This window comes from Muntiacus reevesi, chromosome 2 (assembly GCF_963930625.1).
Source record: "Muntiacus reevesi chromosome 2, mMunRee1.1, whole genome shotgun sequence".
In the NCBI taxonomy this organism is placed as follows: domain Eukaryota; kingdom Metazoa; phylum Chordata; class Mammalia; order Artiodactyla; family Cervidae; genus Muntiacus; species Muntiacus reevesi.
The window spans coordinates 25046888-25062379 of NC_089250.1; the positions used below are offsets into that span (position 1 = coordinate 25046888).

The window sequence follows — 15492 nt, forward strand, 5'->3', positions numbered from 1 at the left end:
TCTATTGCAGTTCCACACCGGAGATGAAGTTCTCTGCTAAAACTTTGAAAGCAATTTAAACATCATTATTAGAATTCACTTTGGGGGACTTCCCTGGGGGTCCAGTGGTTAAGACTTCATGTTCCCAATGCAGGGGGCACAGATTCTATCTCTGGTTGGGAAACTGAGATCCTGCATCCTACATGGCATGGCCAAAAAAAAAAAAAAGAATTCACTTTTTATTATTAACTAGATCTATGAATCATATTTTGAGTACAGACTAACTGGAAAAAAAAAGGGGCTTATTTGGCTGTGTCTGTGATCAAGGTCTTAAGTTACAGAGCAACTAAGAAAAGATAGCTCAGAATCACCTAGTTACAGGTAATCTCTGGAACAATATTTTCTTTAGAGAAGTGATTTCCAGGACAGTTTGAAACATTAATACTTCAAACATGTGCTTCCCTGGACTTTCACCTTTATAGCTCTGTTGTTCAGTATCTCCAATTAGTTCTCTGAACTCCTAGATTTCATATTTCATAAAGGATTTAGAACCATTAAAGAGATTTTAAAATTGCATTTATCATCTTGACCACCAAACTACCTTCATAAAATGTCTTACAAAGCCTTAAAATCTACTCCAAAAATTGGATTTCTGACAATACCTACTTGTAATGTAATCAAATTCCCTTCATTTTAGATTATTGTAAAAATGATTTCCTGGGACCTTCTAAAGTGAATTTTTTTTTTTAAAACCTCTCGTCAAACTTGACCAGTGTACCAGTTTATTTAACAAATTCCTACTAAAGTCCTGGATTACTGTATTTTTGCTATTAGTGTTCCAGCTTATACACTTATTAACTATGTGAAATAAGATTCCTAGTTTTAAAAAGTGTCACTGAGACTTTGTGTTAAAGGGGGACTGATGGGAGAAAGAAAAATAGAAAGGAACAGTTTTGGGAAAAGAGACAACAGTTCAACAGCTGAGGTCAGATGCTAATGTGCTAACTTCTGCAGTTTTGGGAAAAGTCATTTGGGAATAGTGCCATGTGAAAGTTGTGGCCCCCCCCTTTATTCAACACATTTACTCAACAAATATTTGTGGTCCTACTATGTGTCATGCACTTAACAGGCACAAAAATTCAATGATGAATTCAAAATTCAATGAAAATTCAAAAATTCAATGATAGTTTCTCCCCTTAATGATCTCTGTTCTCAAAGTAACACATAAAAACATTTTCTTAATAAACATAATGACTAGTCTGAGTATGTAGGAAAATTTTACTTTGAACCTTCTGATGACCAATTATTGATAAAAGACAGAATCTCCCTTCTTATTTTTCTATTTTCCTGTATCAGGTCTGTGTTACTGTCTTCACTTCTCAGGAACAGGTATATGAGGAAGCAGAAAGTCTCTACTTGTTTACCACAATCACTTAGACTAACTGTGTCCAATATATGAGTAGGGATTTTCCAGAAGAGAATCAGGGAAAGAGGCTACCTGCACCTTCCACTAGCTGTGAAAAAGGCATCTACTCCCCCTTGTCCAACATATCCTTTCAACACTTGAAAAGTATTGAACATATGGAAAGCTATCAAGTTCTCCCTTTAACAAAAAGTTACAAGCTCTTTCAATCTTTAAAAAAAATGCATATTATGTTGTTGTTGCTGTTCAGTTGCTAAGCTGTGTCCGACTCTGCGACCCCATGGACTGCAGTACACCAGGCTTCCAAGTCCTTTACTGTCTCCCAGAGTTTGCTCAAATTCATATCCATTGAGTCAGTGATACTATCTAACCATTTCATCCTCTGCTGCCCCCTCCTCCTTTTGCCTTCCATCTTCCCCAGCCTCAGGGTCTTTTCCAAAGAGTCGGATAGTCACATCAGATGACCAAAGTATTGGTCGCTTCAGCTTCAGCAACAGTCCTTCCAATGAGTACTCAGGGTTATTTCCTTTAGGATTGACTGGTTTGATCTCTTTGCTGTCCAAGGGACTCTCCAGAGTCTTCTCCAACACCACACTTCAAAAGCATCAATTCTTCAGCGCTCAGCCTTCCCCATGGTTCAACTATCACATCCATATATGACTATTGGAAAAATCATAGCTTTGACTGTACTGACCTTTGTCAGCAAAGTGATGTCTCTGCTTTTTAACATGTTGTCTAGGTTTGTCACATCATAGTTTCAAATTATATATATAAATCTCTTTAAATTTATATATATTTTATATTTATATATTTTAAACACACTTATATATTTATATTCATATTTATTATACATTTACTATATATAAATATTATAAATAATAATATAGTCATATACATAAATAAGTAAATAATATAAATATAACACAAAAATAGAAATAAAATACCATCATGTTCACAGGAAGGTCACATTTGCCACTCTCCTACTCCCGCAAAGCAGGATTCCCCTAAGGGCCAGTTTGGCCTGGGGACTTCTCTCTGGCCCAATACAGGCCTTCTAAGAGCTATGCCATAATTGCCTTCCTACCAAATCCTTCCTTTTCTCTCGTTCACAGGTGACAGACCTGCATCACAATTTTAAGTCTCCCCCATCATTGCCTGCCCCTTTCTACAGGCATTTCCCGCAATTAACCTGTGCCATGTCTAACAGTATTTTGCCATTGTTTCTGTCTTGGTGTTTGCTTCTCAGGGAACCCAAATGATACACCAAATATCAAAAAGGCCAAAGTCCACCTTTATGTGAAAGCTATCCTTGAACAGAGATGGAGAAATTCTAAATAAAGTAGAAAACCAAATCTGGTAATATACAAAAAGTATCATACATTAGGAACAATCTTGGTTTAGTTCTATAATGCAAAGTCAATTTAACATTTTAAAAATAACTCAATGTAATTCACTATGCTTAGTTCCTCAGTCATGTCCAACCCTTTGTGACCCCACAGACTGTAAGCCTGCCAGGCTCCTCTGTCCATGGGATTTTCAAGGCATGAATATTGGAATGGGTAGCCATTCCCTCCTCCAGGGGATCTTCCCGACCCAGGGATCGAACCCAGGTCTCCTGTATTGCACGCGGATTCTTTACCCTCTGAGCCACCGAGGAAGTCCATAATTCACTATTTTAAAGAGTTTAAAGAAGAAAAAAAGTCCAATGATTATCCAAAAAGATGCAGAAAAATTCAAAATTCATTCGTGGAAGAGATATACCACATTCATAGATTGAAAGATTCAATATTTCAAATATTTTCAAATATTCAACTATTGTAAATAATATAAAACCAATCAAAATTCAAGAAGAATTTGTATTGGGTTGACTAAAAAGTTCATTCAGGATTTTCCATAATATCTTCTGTGTGTGTGTGTGTGTGTGTGTGTGTGTGTGTGTTACTGCAAATGGACAAGAAAAGCCAATCCAATCTTGAAAACAAAACTGGAAGACTTATTCTGTCTAACAGCAACCCTTATTATATAGCTGTGGTAATTAAGATCGGTCTTGCTCCAAAGAAAGTGACCAATGGAATGGAACAGAGTTTGGCAAACTCTTCTGTACAGGGCCAGATGCTAAATATTTTAGCCTTTGCAGGATTCATACAGTCTCTGTCTCATATTCTTTTTTTAAATAACCTTTTAAAATATACAACTATTCTTAGTTTGGAAGCTGTACAAAAATGAGCCATATGTCAATCCCTGGAATAGAATCAGGTCCAGAAACCAACCAAAACATATAGAGACACTGTGTGATCAGGTGGTATTACTGAGCAGTAGAAAAAGTACAGATTTTTCACAGGATATTGCCAGGTCAATTCATATCCATATGGGGAAAAAATTAACCTTGATCCTATACTACATGTAAAAATAATCAATTGTAGGTTTAATTGTCAATGACAAAACAATAAAGTATTTGGAAAATAATAAAAGAGAATATCTTCATGATCTTGTAGTAGAAAAAAATTTCTACAATAACATTCAAAGTTTTAACTTTATAAAAGAAAAGATTGATAATCTGGGATCTTCCTGACCCAGGGATTGAACTCGGGTCTCCTGCATTGCAGGCAGATTCTTTACCATATGAGCCATAAGGGAAGCCCTAACCATAAAAGAAAAGATTGATAATTTGAACTAAATTAAAATCAAGAACTTCCCTTTATCAGAATTACTAATAACAACTTCCCTTTATCAGAATTACTAATAAGAAGTTGAAAGGCAAGTCACAGCAGAATATCTGCTAAATACAAAACTAAGAAAGTCTTCATCAAAAATATTTGAAGATTCCTACCAATTAATTATTTAAAAGGACTGATATCTAATAACCAAATAAACGGTAATCAACTTCATCAGTGTCAAGAAACTTTAAATTAACCCAAATTCCACACCACCACATACTCACTAAAATGAATAAAATTAAAAAGACAAATGTCAAGTGTTAGGGAAGATATGGAACAACTAGAATTCTCATACCCTGCTGATGATGTGTGAACTGGTATAATTACCTTGGAAAACATTTTAGCCATACCTACCAAATGTGTGCATACCTATGTGCATACCTATGATTCATATCTATGATTCAGTAATGCCATTCCTAGATACACACACCCACCAGAAATGAGCCCATACATGCACAAAGTACACGTAACAAGATGGCTCAGAGTTGTACTGCTTGAAACACCTGAACATTGGAAACAAATCTAAATATCCACCAACAGTAGACTGAATAACTGAATCGAATACGTTCTTTTTGTTTTAAATCAACTTTCTTATGTCTTAACATAAAATGTACCCATTTAACAGTTCGTAAGCTTTTACAAATGTACACACCCATGCAACCACCACCACAGTCGAGATCTAGAACCTTTCCATCAAGCCAAAAACTTCCCTTGTGGCCCTTTCCAGTCCGTCCAGGCAACCACAGATTTGTTTAGATTTGTCCTTGCTAGAGAGTCACATAAATGGAATTAGACAGCGTGTGCTCTTTTGTGCTTGCCTTCTTCATTAATCAAAATAAAGCTTCATAGGAAAAGCATGAGAAACCAAAGGAGACAAATGGGATTTCACCAAAAGTTAAAACTGTGTGCATCCAAGGACATTATCAAGAAAATAAAAAGACAACCTACAGAATGAGAGAAGATACATGTAAATGATATATTGCCAATGGAAATATAAAAATGGTGCAGGTGGTATGAAAAACAGTTCAGTAGATCCTCAAAATGTTAAATAAATAATTACCACATGACCCAGCAATTCCACTCCTGCATACATATCTCAAAGAATTAAAAAGAGGAATGTAAACAAACATTTGTACATGCATATTCGCAGCACTAATCACAACAATCTAAAGGCGTCTTCCTAGTGGCTCAGACTGTAAAGAATCTGCCTGCAACGCAGGAAACCTGGGTTCAATCCCTGAGTCTGGAAGAGTCCCTGGAGAAAGAGAATGGCAACCCACTCCAGTATTGTTGCCTGGAGAAATCTATGGACAGAGGAATCTGGTGGGCTGTAGTCCATGGGGTCATAGTAACTCAGACTAAAGAATCTGCCTGCAATGTAGGAGACCTGGGTTCAGTCCCTGGGTTTGGAAGATCCCCTGGAGTAAGAAAACAGCAACCCACTCCAGAATTCTTGCCTGGAGAATTATGGATAGAGGAGCCTGGTGGGCTACAGTCCATGTGGTTGCAAAGAGTTGGAAAGGACTGAGCAACTAACACTCTCACTTTCAAAGGCGGGAACAGCTCAAATGAATGGATAAACAAACTGTGGTATGTGCAAACAACATACCATTGTTCGTCCATAAAAAGGAATGAAGTATTGATATATGTGACACATGTACAAACCTCGAAAACATTAACACTAAAGTGGAAGAAGCCATTCGAAAAAGGTTACACATGGTATGATTCCACCTATATGAAATATTTAGAATAGGTTAAGTTCCTCGGGGACAGAAAGCAGATTGGTGGTTGCCCAGGACCAGGGTGAAGGGAGAACAGTGAATGACTGCCTACTGGACATGGGTTTCTTTTTGGGGTGATGATAGAGGCGACAGATACACATTGTACACATGCCTTTTAATTCTGTGCTAAATGTCACTGAATTGTTCACTTTTAAAATGGTGAACTTTGTATTAGATGAATTTCACCTCAAGAAAAGAAATGTTTTTGAGATTGATCGCTGATGCCATGTGTAGTCCACAAGCAGATATACCACAATTTAGTCACCCATTCATATGCTGTTTACTATTTTGGTCAGCTCAATCCAGGGTTTTATTTAATATAAAAAACCAACTATGAACATTTCTGTACAAGTATTTTTGCAGGCATGTTTCATTTATCTTGGGTAAAAGCCTGTAAGTGCTCTTATCATTTCACGTGTGCGCGCACGCGCGCGCGCACACACACACACACACACACACACACGTTACCTGTCATTATGTTACTGAATCAAAGATGAAAACCAATTGCAGACATTAAAGTAATGATGCTTTATCCTTAAGCCCAGCAGATTTAAGCCAACAGTACATGTTCAATTATAAAAACAAAGAAGAAACTAAAGAACAAGTCTGAAAGGCTAATACAATGTTAACCAAATTTTATCTCAAAGTTGAATCAGTGATTTTTTTTAATACTGCTTGACTTTCAAGGGAACAGAACCCTCTTTATTACACATTTTCAAGAGTGAATTATGTGAGAGTAAAGAGCTTTCTGAGAAGCTGGGGTGGGAATTGAGAGAAAACTCTAGAATCAGACTGTTCGGTTCTACCACTTGCTACATAGACACTTTGTGCCTCGATTTCCTCACCTTAAAAATGAAGGTGTCAATGTATGGCAAAAACCACAATACTGTAAAGTAATTAGCCTCCAGTTAAAATAAATAATTTTTTTAAAAATGGAGGTGACAACATCCATCTCAGAAAGTTGTGATGATTAAATGAGTTAACCACACACAGTCTTAGAACAGTAACCGGCACATTGTAAGTTAGCTGCTGCTGCTGCCACCTCCACCCTGTCACCACCACCACCATCATCACCCCATCACCATGAACATTATCATCACCAATTCTACTTTGTAAAATACTTTAAAGACAGCTTAAGACACTTATGTTCAACTGAACAGCACTAAAAGTTAATAAAAGTATGTAACTAATTAGTCTATTTACCAAGTTATTAGTATATTTACTATATGCTAATATGGACTTCCCTGATAGCTCAGTTGGTAAAGACCTAATATACCAAATATTAGTATATTTACTAAGTTATATTTAGTGTAACTACCAGAGGAATTCAAAGCTCAAATAATTTAACTGTCGATACAATTAAAAATGGATCCAAAGAGGTTCAGTTAATGCTCCTTTTCAATGACAAGAGATGAGTGAACCCCACTCAGTATTTTTACATTTAAAAGTAACAAGAACACAATCCTGACACCCTACCACCACGTCACAGACCGTAGATCTACGCATAATAAGAATTTCTTCTTCTAACCAATTTTCAGGTCCATATTTTAGTGTTATATTATCCTGAGGGAATAGGTTTTCAATCTATTAATGGAAATCAATGGCGTAAAATATACTCAATTTTCTCAGCTCTTCAGAATTTAGCTCTTGATTAAAGTGAAGAACATTTGCTCTCTAAACATAGTGAGTGCTGTTCATTACATGATGAACTAGGCCAATTATATTTCTCTCTGGGGGAATTTGGAATTATTATGATAAGAGAGGAAGGAAGGAAGGAGATGGTGAACGTGTACTTTGTACAGTGGTCAGCATGTGAGACAATCACGTATAGTCAACACTATCTGTAAACATTATTTAAATCATCCTGTAAATAGAGTTTGGGCCTCTGGAAGATCATATGTCAAGATTTTGTTGTTGACACTCTGGTTTTAGTTACTTTCCAGGTCCTATTTCTGGTGTCTGGCACATTTGGGTATCCTATGGTGCTTAACTTTGAATTTGGTGATGCCCTATTTGTTTTTTAGAGTTAACACATCTTCCCAAGGTGGCTTAGGCATGGGGAGGGTTCTATTTCTTGCCGCTAAAATACCCTTCATTAGAAAACTCTAACATAGTCTATAGAGTTGTTTAGTCAAAAGTGACTGCAATCACAAAATACAAATTTTTACTACTGAGAAAGTTTACAGAATCCCCAGGTATCTTTTTTCCTACCATTAACATGCTTGAATATAAAATTTAATGCCAAAGTAGAAATCCAACAGTTGCTGAAGCATCCAACAAAATGATATACAAATTTTAGAATCTTGGACATGTCCCTACATCTAAGCTGAGTTAGAATTTTTCTCATAGAACAAGTAAAAGAGAAATAATGGTAATTACAAACCTTCAATTATTCTTATTTTGACTATTTATGAAATTATGATTTAAGGGACAACAGGATGTCAGCAAGATAGCAATTATTATTATCATCAAAAAATATTTTTCTACTTCAATGGCCTTTTTCATGTATACAGCATCTGTATTACAGTGCAGAAAACTAATCAACAAGAATGAAAAATCTTAAAAAAACAAGAGAGTACACATATATACAAGATATGAGAAATAATATATAACCGAATGTAAAACTTGGTTAAAGAGAATAATCAGAAAGTTAAGAGGCAAAAAGAGACTCCACTAAATTGCCAAAAGGAAAAGAACAACAAAACAGAACCTTTCAACTGTTGCACAGAATTCTGGCAACCAAGCAGGATCTCTTAGGAGCTTGAATAAAATTCTGGGAATTCTTTTCTCTCCAGTGATTCTAGGCACTGACTCGGATCACTGCACCGGAGGCTGGGATTCTAGTTCACTACATAAAATTCATAGAAAAGGATTTTGTAGTCTCTTGAAAATAAGTCTGAAAAGGAAATGAGACTATAAAATGAATATTGAAACGTTCAGCTGAATCAAAATAACAGATTACAAGTCGTCTGTCTCCAAATAGGTTGTATTTTTAAAACAGGTCTATAAATAACTGTTCTTAAGTCAGAAGAAATTTTTTCACAGAGAATATGTTCTGACGGACCATCTGATCAGTTTATTTGGAATGGTACCGTTAGTACTAAATGTAAGTTCAGTAGGCCCCTGTAGACCAGCCTGTAACCCCCCACTGCCAACTGGGATGACAAAAGCAAGCCTGGCCCTGGGCGGCAAAAGGATACAGAGCACCAGGAACTCTTTCAACCCGTTCAGCTTTCCAGGTCCACTGCCAGCCGGCTATTCAGACTCCAGGAACAAGGGGCGGCTGCTTCTGTAAGATGTCTCTGGGGCCTCTGACTTGGTGCTTCCCTGACCTTCTTGTGAATTCTGTCCTTAAGGGTTCACAAATATGGAACATTCGTTCTCAACTTTTTCAATTCAGAGACATTTCACAGAATTAATTTCCTAATGCAGTGAATATATCTGATATTTATCTACTAATTCTTGACACTATATAAATAGAACAATTTAAGTCAACAGAACAGTTTCAAAAAGATGGACTTCAGAGTTATACAAGCCTGATTTGGAAGTCCAGCTCTGTCACTTGGCTGTATGATCCTGGGCAAGTTACTTTACAGATTTTTAACCCTCAGTCTCCTCATCTACAGAAGGGGAATATTGTCCTACACCTCAAAGCATTATAGTGAGGCTTAAATGGGATAATAGCATGTATTATGACACCTAGTATAAAGTCTTTGATCATATATTAATTTCTACTACCCTCCAAAAATTTTTTAAAAATCAAGCAGTTCTTCAAGTATATTACAAGCATACCTAGATGATTGCTTTAGGTATTCTCATAACTTTCCACATTCTTCTTCTTAGGAAGAAAACATTCAGATGTTCTGGACTTTATAAATAATCTTAATTTGACAGATCTTGCTCTGCAGGAGATAAGGTGCTTGAATTTATATTTCTCTTATTTTAAAAATCTTAGCTATGCTGTGTTTATTTTCATTCTATAATTAGCATTTTAGGGCTTCCCTCGTAGTTTAGTAGGTAAAGCATCTGCCTGCAAAGCAGGAGACAACGGTTCAATCCCTGGATCGGGAAGATCCCCAGAAGGAAATGGCTATCCACTCCAGCATTCTTGCTTAGAGAATTCCATGGACAGGGGAGCTGGTGGGGTACAGTCCACAGGGTTGCAAAGAGTCAGACATGACTGAGCAACTAACACACATATTAGCCTTTTAAATTGTTAACCAAGCTTATAATCATTATCTCCCTCCATCTGTTGGACTCCTGATGTTTATTACATTTCAATCATTTACATTCTTTGATTTTTAAGCTATTAACTATATCTCTTTTAGTTATTATTAATATACTGACTCTGTATTTTCTTAAACTGTAACATTTTTCTTATGTATGATTATTCCCTCATTGACAGCATACAGTGCCAGTAGAATAGCCAGATAATTTAATCTCAAACTATAGTGATAACTTTCAGATCAAAATTCAGTTGTGAGGGATAATAATCATTAAAGATCACTGGATATGTAGTCTTGAATATCCACTCTCCTAAATAGTCTTAGGTATTGATCACAAGATCAAGCTGGACTGTTGGGGAACTGTACTCTTGGGGGCCACAGTTTTAGTGTTCATCTCTATACCTAAGGATTTTCAATCTTGGCACTATTAAATTTGGGGCCAGGTAATTCTCTGGGGGTGGGGTCTTTCAGGTGCATTGAAGGATTCTCACCAGCATCTCTGAGCTCTCCCTGCTGGGTGCCAGCAGCACGCCCTCCCCTCCACCCCAGCTGCGACAACCAAAATGTCTACTGATGCTGCCGCGTGTCCCCTGGGGAGAAAATCTGTCCCCAGTTGAGAAGTTCTTTAGACTAAACTGGACCACGGGCTTTTGAAATCAACTTACACTGAGGAATGTGTTTTAAAATATTCATATAAAAGAATGGTATTGAGGATGTTACCTATTACATTATCTTTGTTTCCATTATGAGGAACCACAGGGGAAATCTGTCTCAGACTTCAGTGCAAATCAGATGTTGTTTTCTTATGGATAACAGGAATCCTTGAACTTAGTCACTCAGCCATGTCTAACTCTCTGCGACCCCATGGACTGTAGCCCGCCAGGCTCCTCTGTCCACAGAATTCTCCAGGCAAGAATACTGGAATGGGTTGGTATGCCCTCCTCCAGGGGATCTTCCCAACTCAGGGCTAGAACCTAGGTCTCCCGCATCGCAGACGGTAACTGTGAATCCTCAGCTAATCCTTAAATAATAATCCTTCCTTCTTTCCCTCTTTTTTTCCCCAATGGGAAAGCTCAAAAGTGAATTTATAGCCTGTCTTTGATAACAGTGTAAGATCTACAGCACACATTCATATTGACTAAACCTCCTGAGTGTCAGTTCAATTCATCTTTTCCCCCACGAAAAGAGGGGGCTTTTCTCCTAGCTTAGCCAAGAATCCGCCTGCAACGCAGGAAAGCCCAGTTCGATTCCTGGGTCGGGAAGATCCACTGGAGAAGGGATAAGCTACCCACTCAAGTATTCTGACCTGGAGAATTCCATGGACTGTATAGTCCAAGGGGTCATAAAGAGTCGTATACGACTGAGCCACTTTTCACTCTCCCCCATGAATGTTTTAATCTCATTTCTATCTTAGTACAATACGTGCATGTGAAGACAAATTCTTTTTCAATGAGATTAAATATAAATTAATAAATAAAACAGTATTTAAATTGTAAATTTTCGCAGCAGACCACACCCTTTAGTCTCGCTTGTTCACGCCAGTCCAAATCTTCAGCTAGATCTGTATCTTTCAAGTTTTCCCTTATAAATGTTTTACTCTCTCCAGTTAAAGCATGTAATGAAACCTGCTCACTTCAGTGAACAGATATGTCAGAAATATAATCATCTGCAGGGTACAGTTTTCTATCTAAGCCCTTCTACATTTATTAGCAGTGTATCTCTCCCAGTAGAAACTAGAACACAAGAGGTGTTAAACTCTAGGTGCAGTGTGTCCAGTAAGTGGCCCAGGCATTAGCACACCAATCCACAGGGTGATGGGGAGACAGAGCACCCACGCCTTTCTCAGGCTGATGCTGGTTTTGTCAGTTTTGCTTTTCGCCACTGAGGCCAAGGAACATTTGGAATCCATCCTGAGCCCTGGAGCACGACAGATGGTGACACAGGAGTGGCCCATCTTGCATAACAGTGATAACTATGAAGGGTCCTACCTCACCCTGCACACTCAGATTATTTTTTCATAGTGTTGAAGGAAACCATTTTCTTCTCATTTGAACCCTGAATATAACACCTCAAATCAGAGATGCTATTACAAAGGTGTATCAACTGGAAGAGAGGATGGACACTGTATGGCCTACTCGGGCAGGGGAAAACCACTCAGGACAAAATAAAAAGTAGTGCCATTAGTACCTACATGTACAATATGGTGAATCTCAAAAACACTATGACAAGCTGTGGGATGGATTAGGAGGTCGGGGTTGGCATACATATACCACTATGCATAAAGTAGGGACTAATGAGACCTACTGCGGTGACCTAAATGCGAAGGGAATCCAAGAGGGGATGTATGTATTCACGTGGCTGATTCTCTTTGCTATACAGCAGAAACGAACACGGCACTGTAAAGCGACTATACTCTCATTGAAAAAAAAAAAAACAAAAATACCATGCCAAGTGAAACGGAAAAAAAGAGTACACATTGTATTTTCTGTTTATAAGAAATTTTGGAAGACGCAAAACTCATCTATTGTGACATAAAGCAGATCCGTGGTTGTCTAGGGCCAGCAGTGTTGACGGCACAGTGGCACAAGGGAACTTTACGGATGGTGGAAAGGTTCTTTTCAGAATTACACCTTGATTGGACTGGTGGTTTCCCAAGTGATGTATTTATCAAAACAAAACCTTAAGTAAACAATACACTTAATTGGTGAAATAGGTATTCTTGCTAAAAAGGCATCACTTCAAACAAAAGGTAAGAAAACATCAGACAAAACCAACCTGAAGAACACTGTACAAAATAACCATACTACTCAAGGCCACGGATTTTAAGGAAAGACTGAGAAGCTGTCGTAGACTACACGAATCAAGGGGTCGTGAAAAGTGAATGCAATATGAAGTCTGGGAACAGAAAAGGGGCACAATCCAAACAAATTCTGCAGTTTAGAGAGGAGTGTCCTACCAATGCTGATATCTTGATTTTCTTAGTTGTACCATAGTTATGTTTTTAACGTTGGGGGAAGTTGAAAGGAAGAGTATACAGAAACTCATCACTATTTTTACAAGTTTTTAAACATCTAAAATTATCTGGAAATAAGTTTTTTAAATGGGTGCATTTTATTATGCATAAATTTTAAGTCATTAAAGTTCATATAAAATTAAAACAAAAATAAAAATGGCAGTTTTTACAAAATAACCCTATACCCAGGTTGATTTTTCTTTCAAGCCCATTAAATGTTTAAATCAAGAGTAACTAGAAGGATCAAAATATTTCTCAATATTTGAACCAATGAATCGAGTAGATAAAACACACACCAAATCACTAAATTTATAAGATTACTAATTGCAAAAAAAAAAAAAAATTACTAATTGCATTAAAAAAAAAAACTCAATTACTTTCCTTAGAACCATGATACATTCCCCTACATAACACTAACATATAATTGACAATAAAATCATCACACATTCAGATGTTGGGGACACAAGGGAATCCATAAAATTTTGAAGACTACAGTAAAAATGTTTAATTTCTATGACCCTCACATCTAGAGACTCTTTTATACATGGGCTCCAAAAACTATATCATCTCATTGAATGTTACTTCAAGAATGGTAGGACATGAGTAGAAAAACTATCAGAAAAATTAAAACTTTTAAAAACATACCTCCTCTGTTGCCATTTTCTTCATCCTACAAAACAAAAAGTATAAATTCATGTGAATACATGTTTAAAACTGGTAAAATCACAGCAAGGCTCAACTAAATTCAAACTGCTCTCCTGAAAATGTGCCAATTACAATCTCACTAACAATGCCTGTTGCCAGAAGGATGAAGCTGTCATGCATGGAGATGGAAAAGCTTCAGGTAAAGCCAATTTAAGGAGGACAGCATAAGTTCAGTCTCTGACATACTGAGTGTAAGCTGTCCAAAACAGACATCCAAGGGGAGCTGTCAGAAGCAGGCAACTGTATGGATGCAGCTAGTACCTGGAAGAGGGGGCCGGGTTGGTTCATCACTTATGTACTAAACCTTAAAAAATGTGCCTTTTAAGGCTATTACCGCACTCAGAACTATCTTTGGATAAATTGGTTCCAAGTTGCTATATCTTTAAAACTTTGAGGTTTACCTACTTGGTTGTGTTCATTGCTACCATGCTGTCTTGCTGCCATGCTGTCTACCTCTTGCTGGGAAATTAGAAAAGCAATTTTGAAAACCTAGCATAAAAATGCATTTATTCAAATATCTGTTGAGTATCATATGAAAAGCAATGTACTATGTACTATGGAAAGAAAAACAGACATTTAGTGAAGGCTGATAATTTGTTATGTAATTTTTGACCTTTATTTTGGCTGCCCAAATACATAATTTTTTTTTTCCTGGTTACAAGCGCTATTCTGAGACTGTTCTGGCAACAAGGTTGCCAGCTACGTAACATAATAAAGACACTGTTGTATTAATGGTACATTTTCTGAAAGCTCTACAATATTAATTTCTATATACTCCTTTGAAGTGGATGAACAAGTTTTCAAATGGAAAAGATTTCAATAAATATTTTCCATGTAAAAGTTATAAAACTGAGACCTATTTGCAAGAACATCTGTGTTAAATAACAGCATTAATCGCTGAGGTTTAATGAGCAATTACTGTCTGCCAATTTCTGTGCTGTTTCACATGTATTATATCACTTAATCAACCCAGCCACCCATGAGGAAGGGGCTGTCACTCTCTGTTAAGAGACTCATTCAAGGACACAAACCTGGCAAAGGGCAGAGACAGGACTCAAACCCAGACACTCGGCTCCAAAGACTGTGCTACTAACAGTTATACTGCGCCACTCAATTTTCTAGAAATATTTTCCAACAGTAACAATGCATTTTAAACCCATGTTTGGTAAAATTATCCTTTAAAATCTGTACTCTCTATATCATCACGATCCACACTCTTCTTCAAAACAAAACCAAAAGACAAAAAACAAAATTGAGTCTTAATATGTAATTAAAGCAAGGGACTCTATTACTCTCTTACGTGACCTAGTATCTAAGTTATACTCCTTATATTTTTTAAGGTAAAGTAGATGTTTAGGAAATCCAGTTCAACTGTTTTATACATTTTAGGAACACTGATCTGGTCAGTTTAAATCCCAAAGGTAGCAATAATTCATAATTCTTAAAAATTCTTTAGTAGTTTTCAAAGTTTATCTTATAAGATATTTTCCAAGAAAAATATAGTTTAAAAAGTGTGTTGTCTTAGAAGCAATATGACACTACATTATAAAAGACAGTCCTAGATTCACAGATATTTAGATTTAGAAGAGACTTTCAAATCTTCTAGTATGATTCCCTGGAATTAGAATGGAAATCTAGAGCCCAAAAG

The 15492-nt window shown here is 36.8% G+C and overlaps 1 protein-coding gene across 2 annotated transcripts in view; it reads right to left on the bottom strand.

Annotated features, from left to right (window-relative positions):
- ARHGAP21 (Rho GTPase activating protein 21) overlaps nt 1-15492 on the bottom strand; it is a 129414-nt gene that overhangs the window by 62462 nt on the left and 51460 nt on the right. For both annotated transcript variants that reach the window (XM_065921104.1, XM_065921105.1), the window contains exon 4: nt 13785-13809. In XM_065921104.1, coding sequence (XP_065777176.1) covers nt 13785-13809 — 25 coding nt within the window. The remainder of the gene's footprint in view (nt 1-13784; nt 13810-15492) is intronic.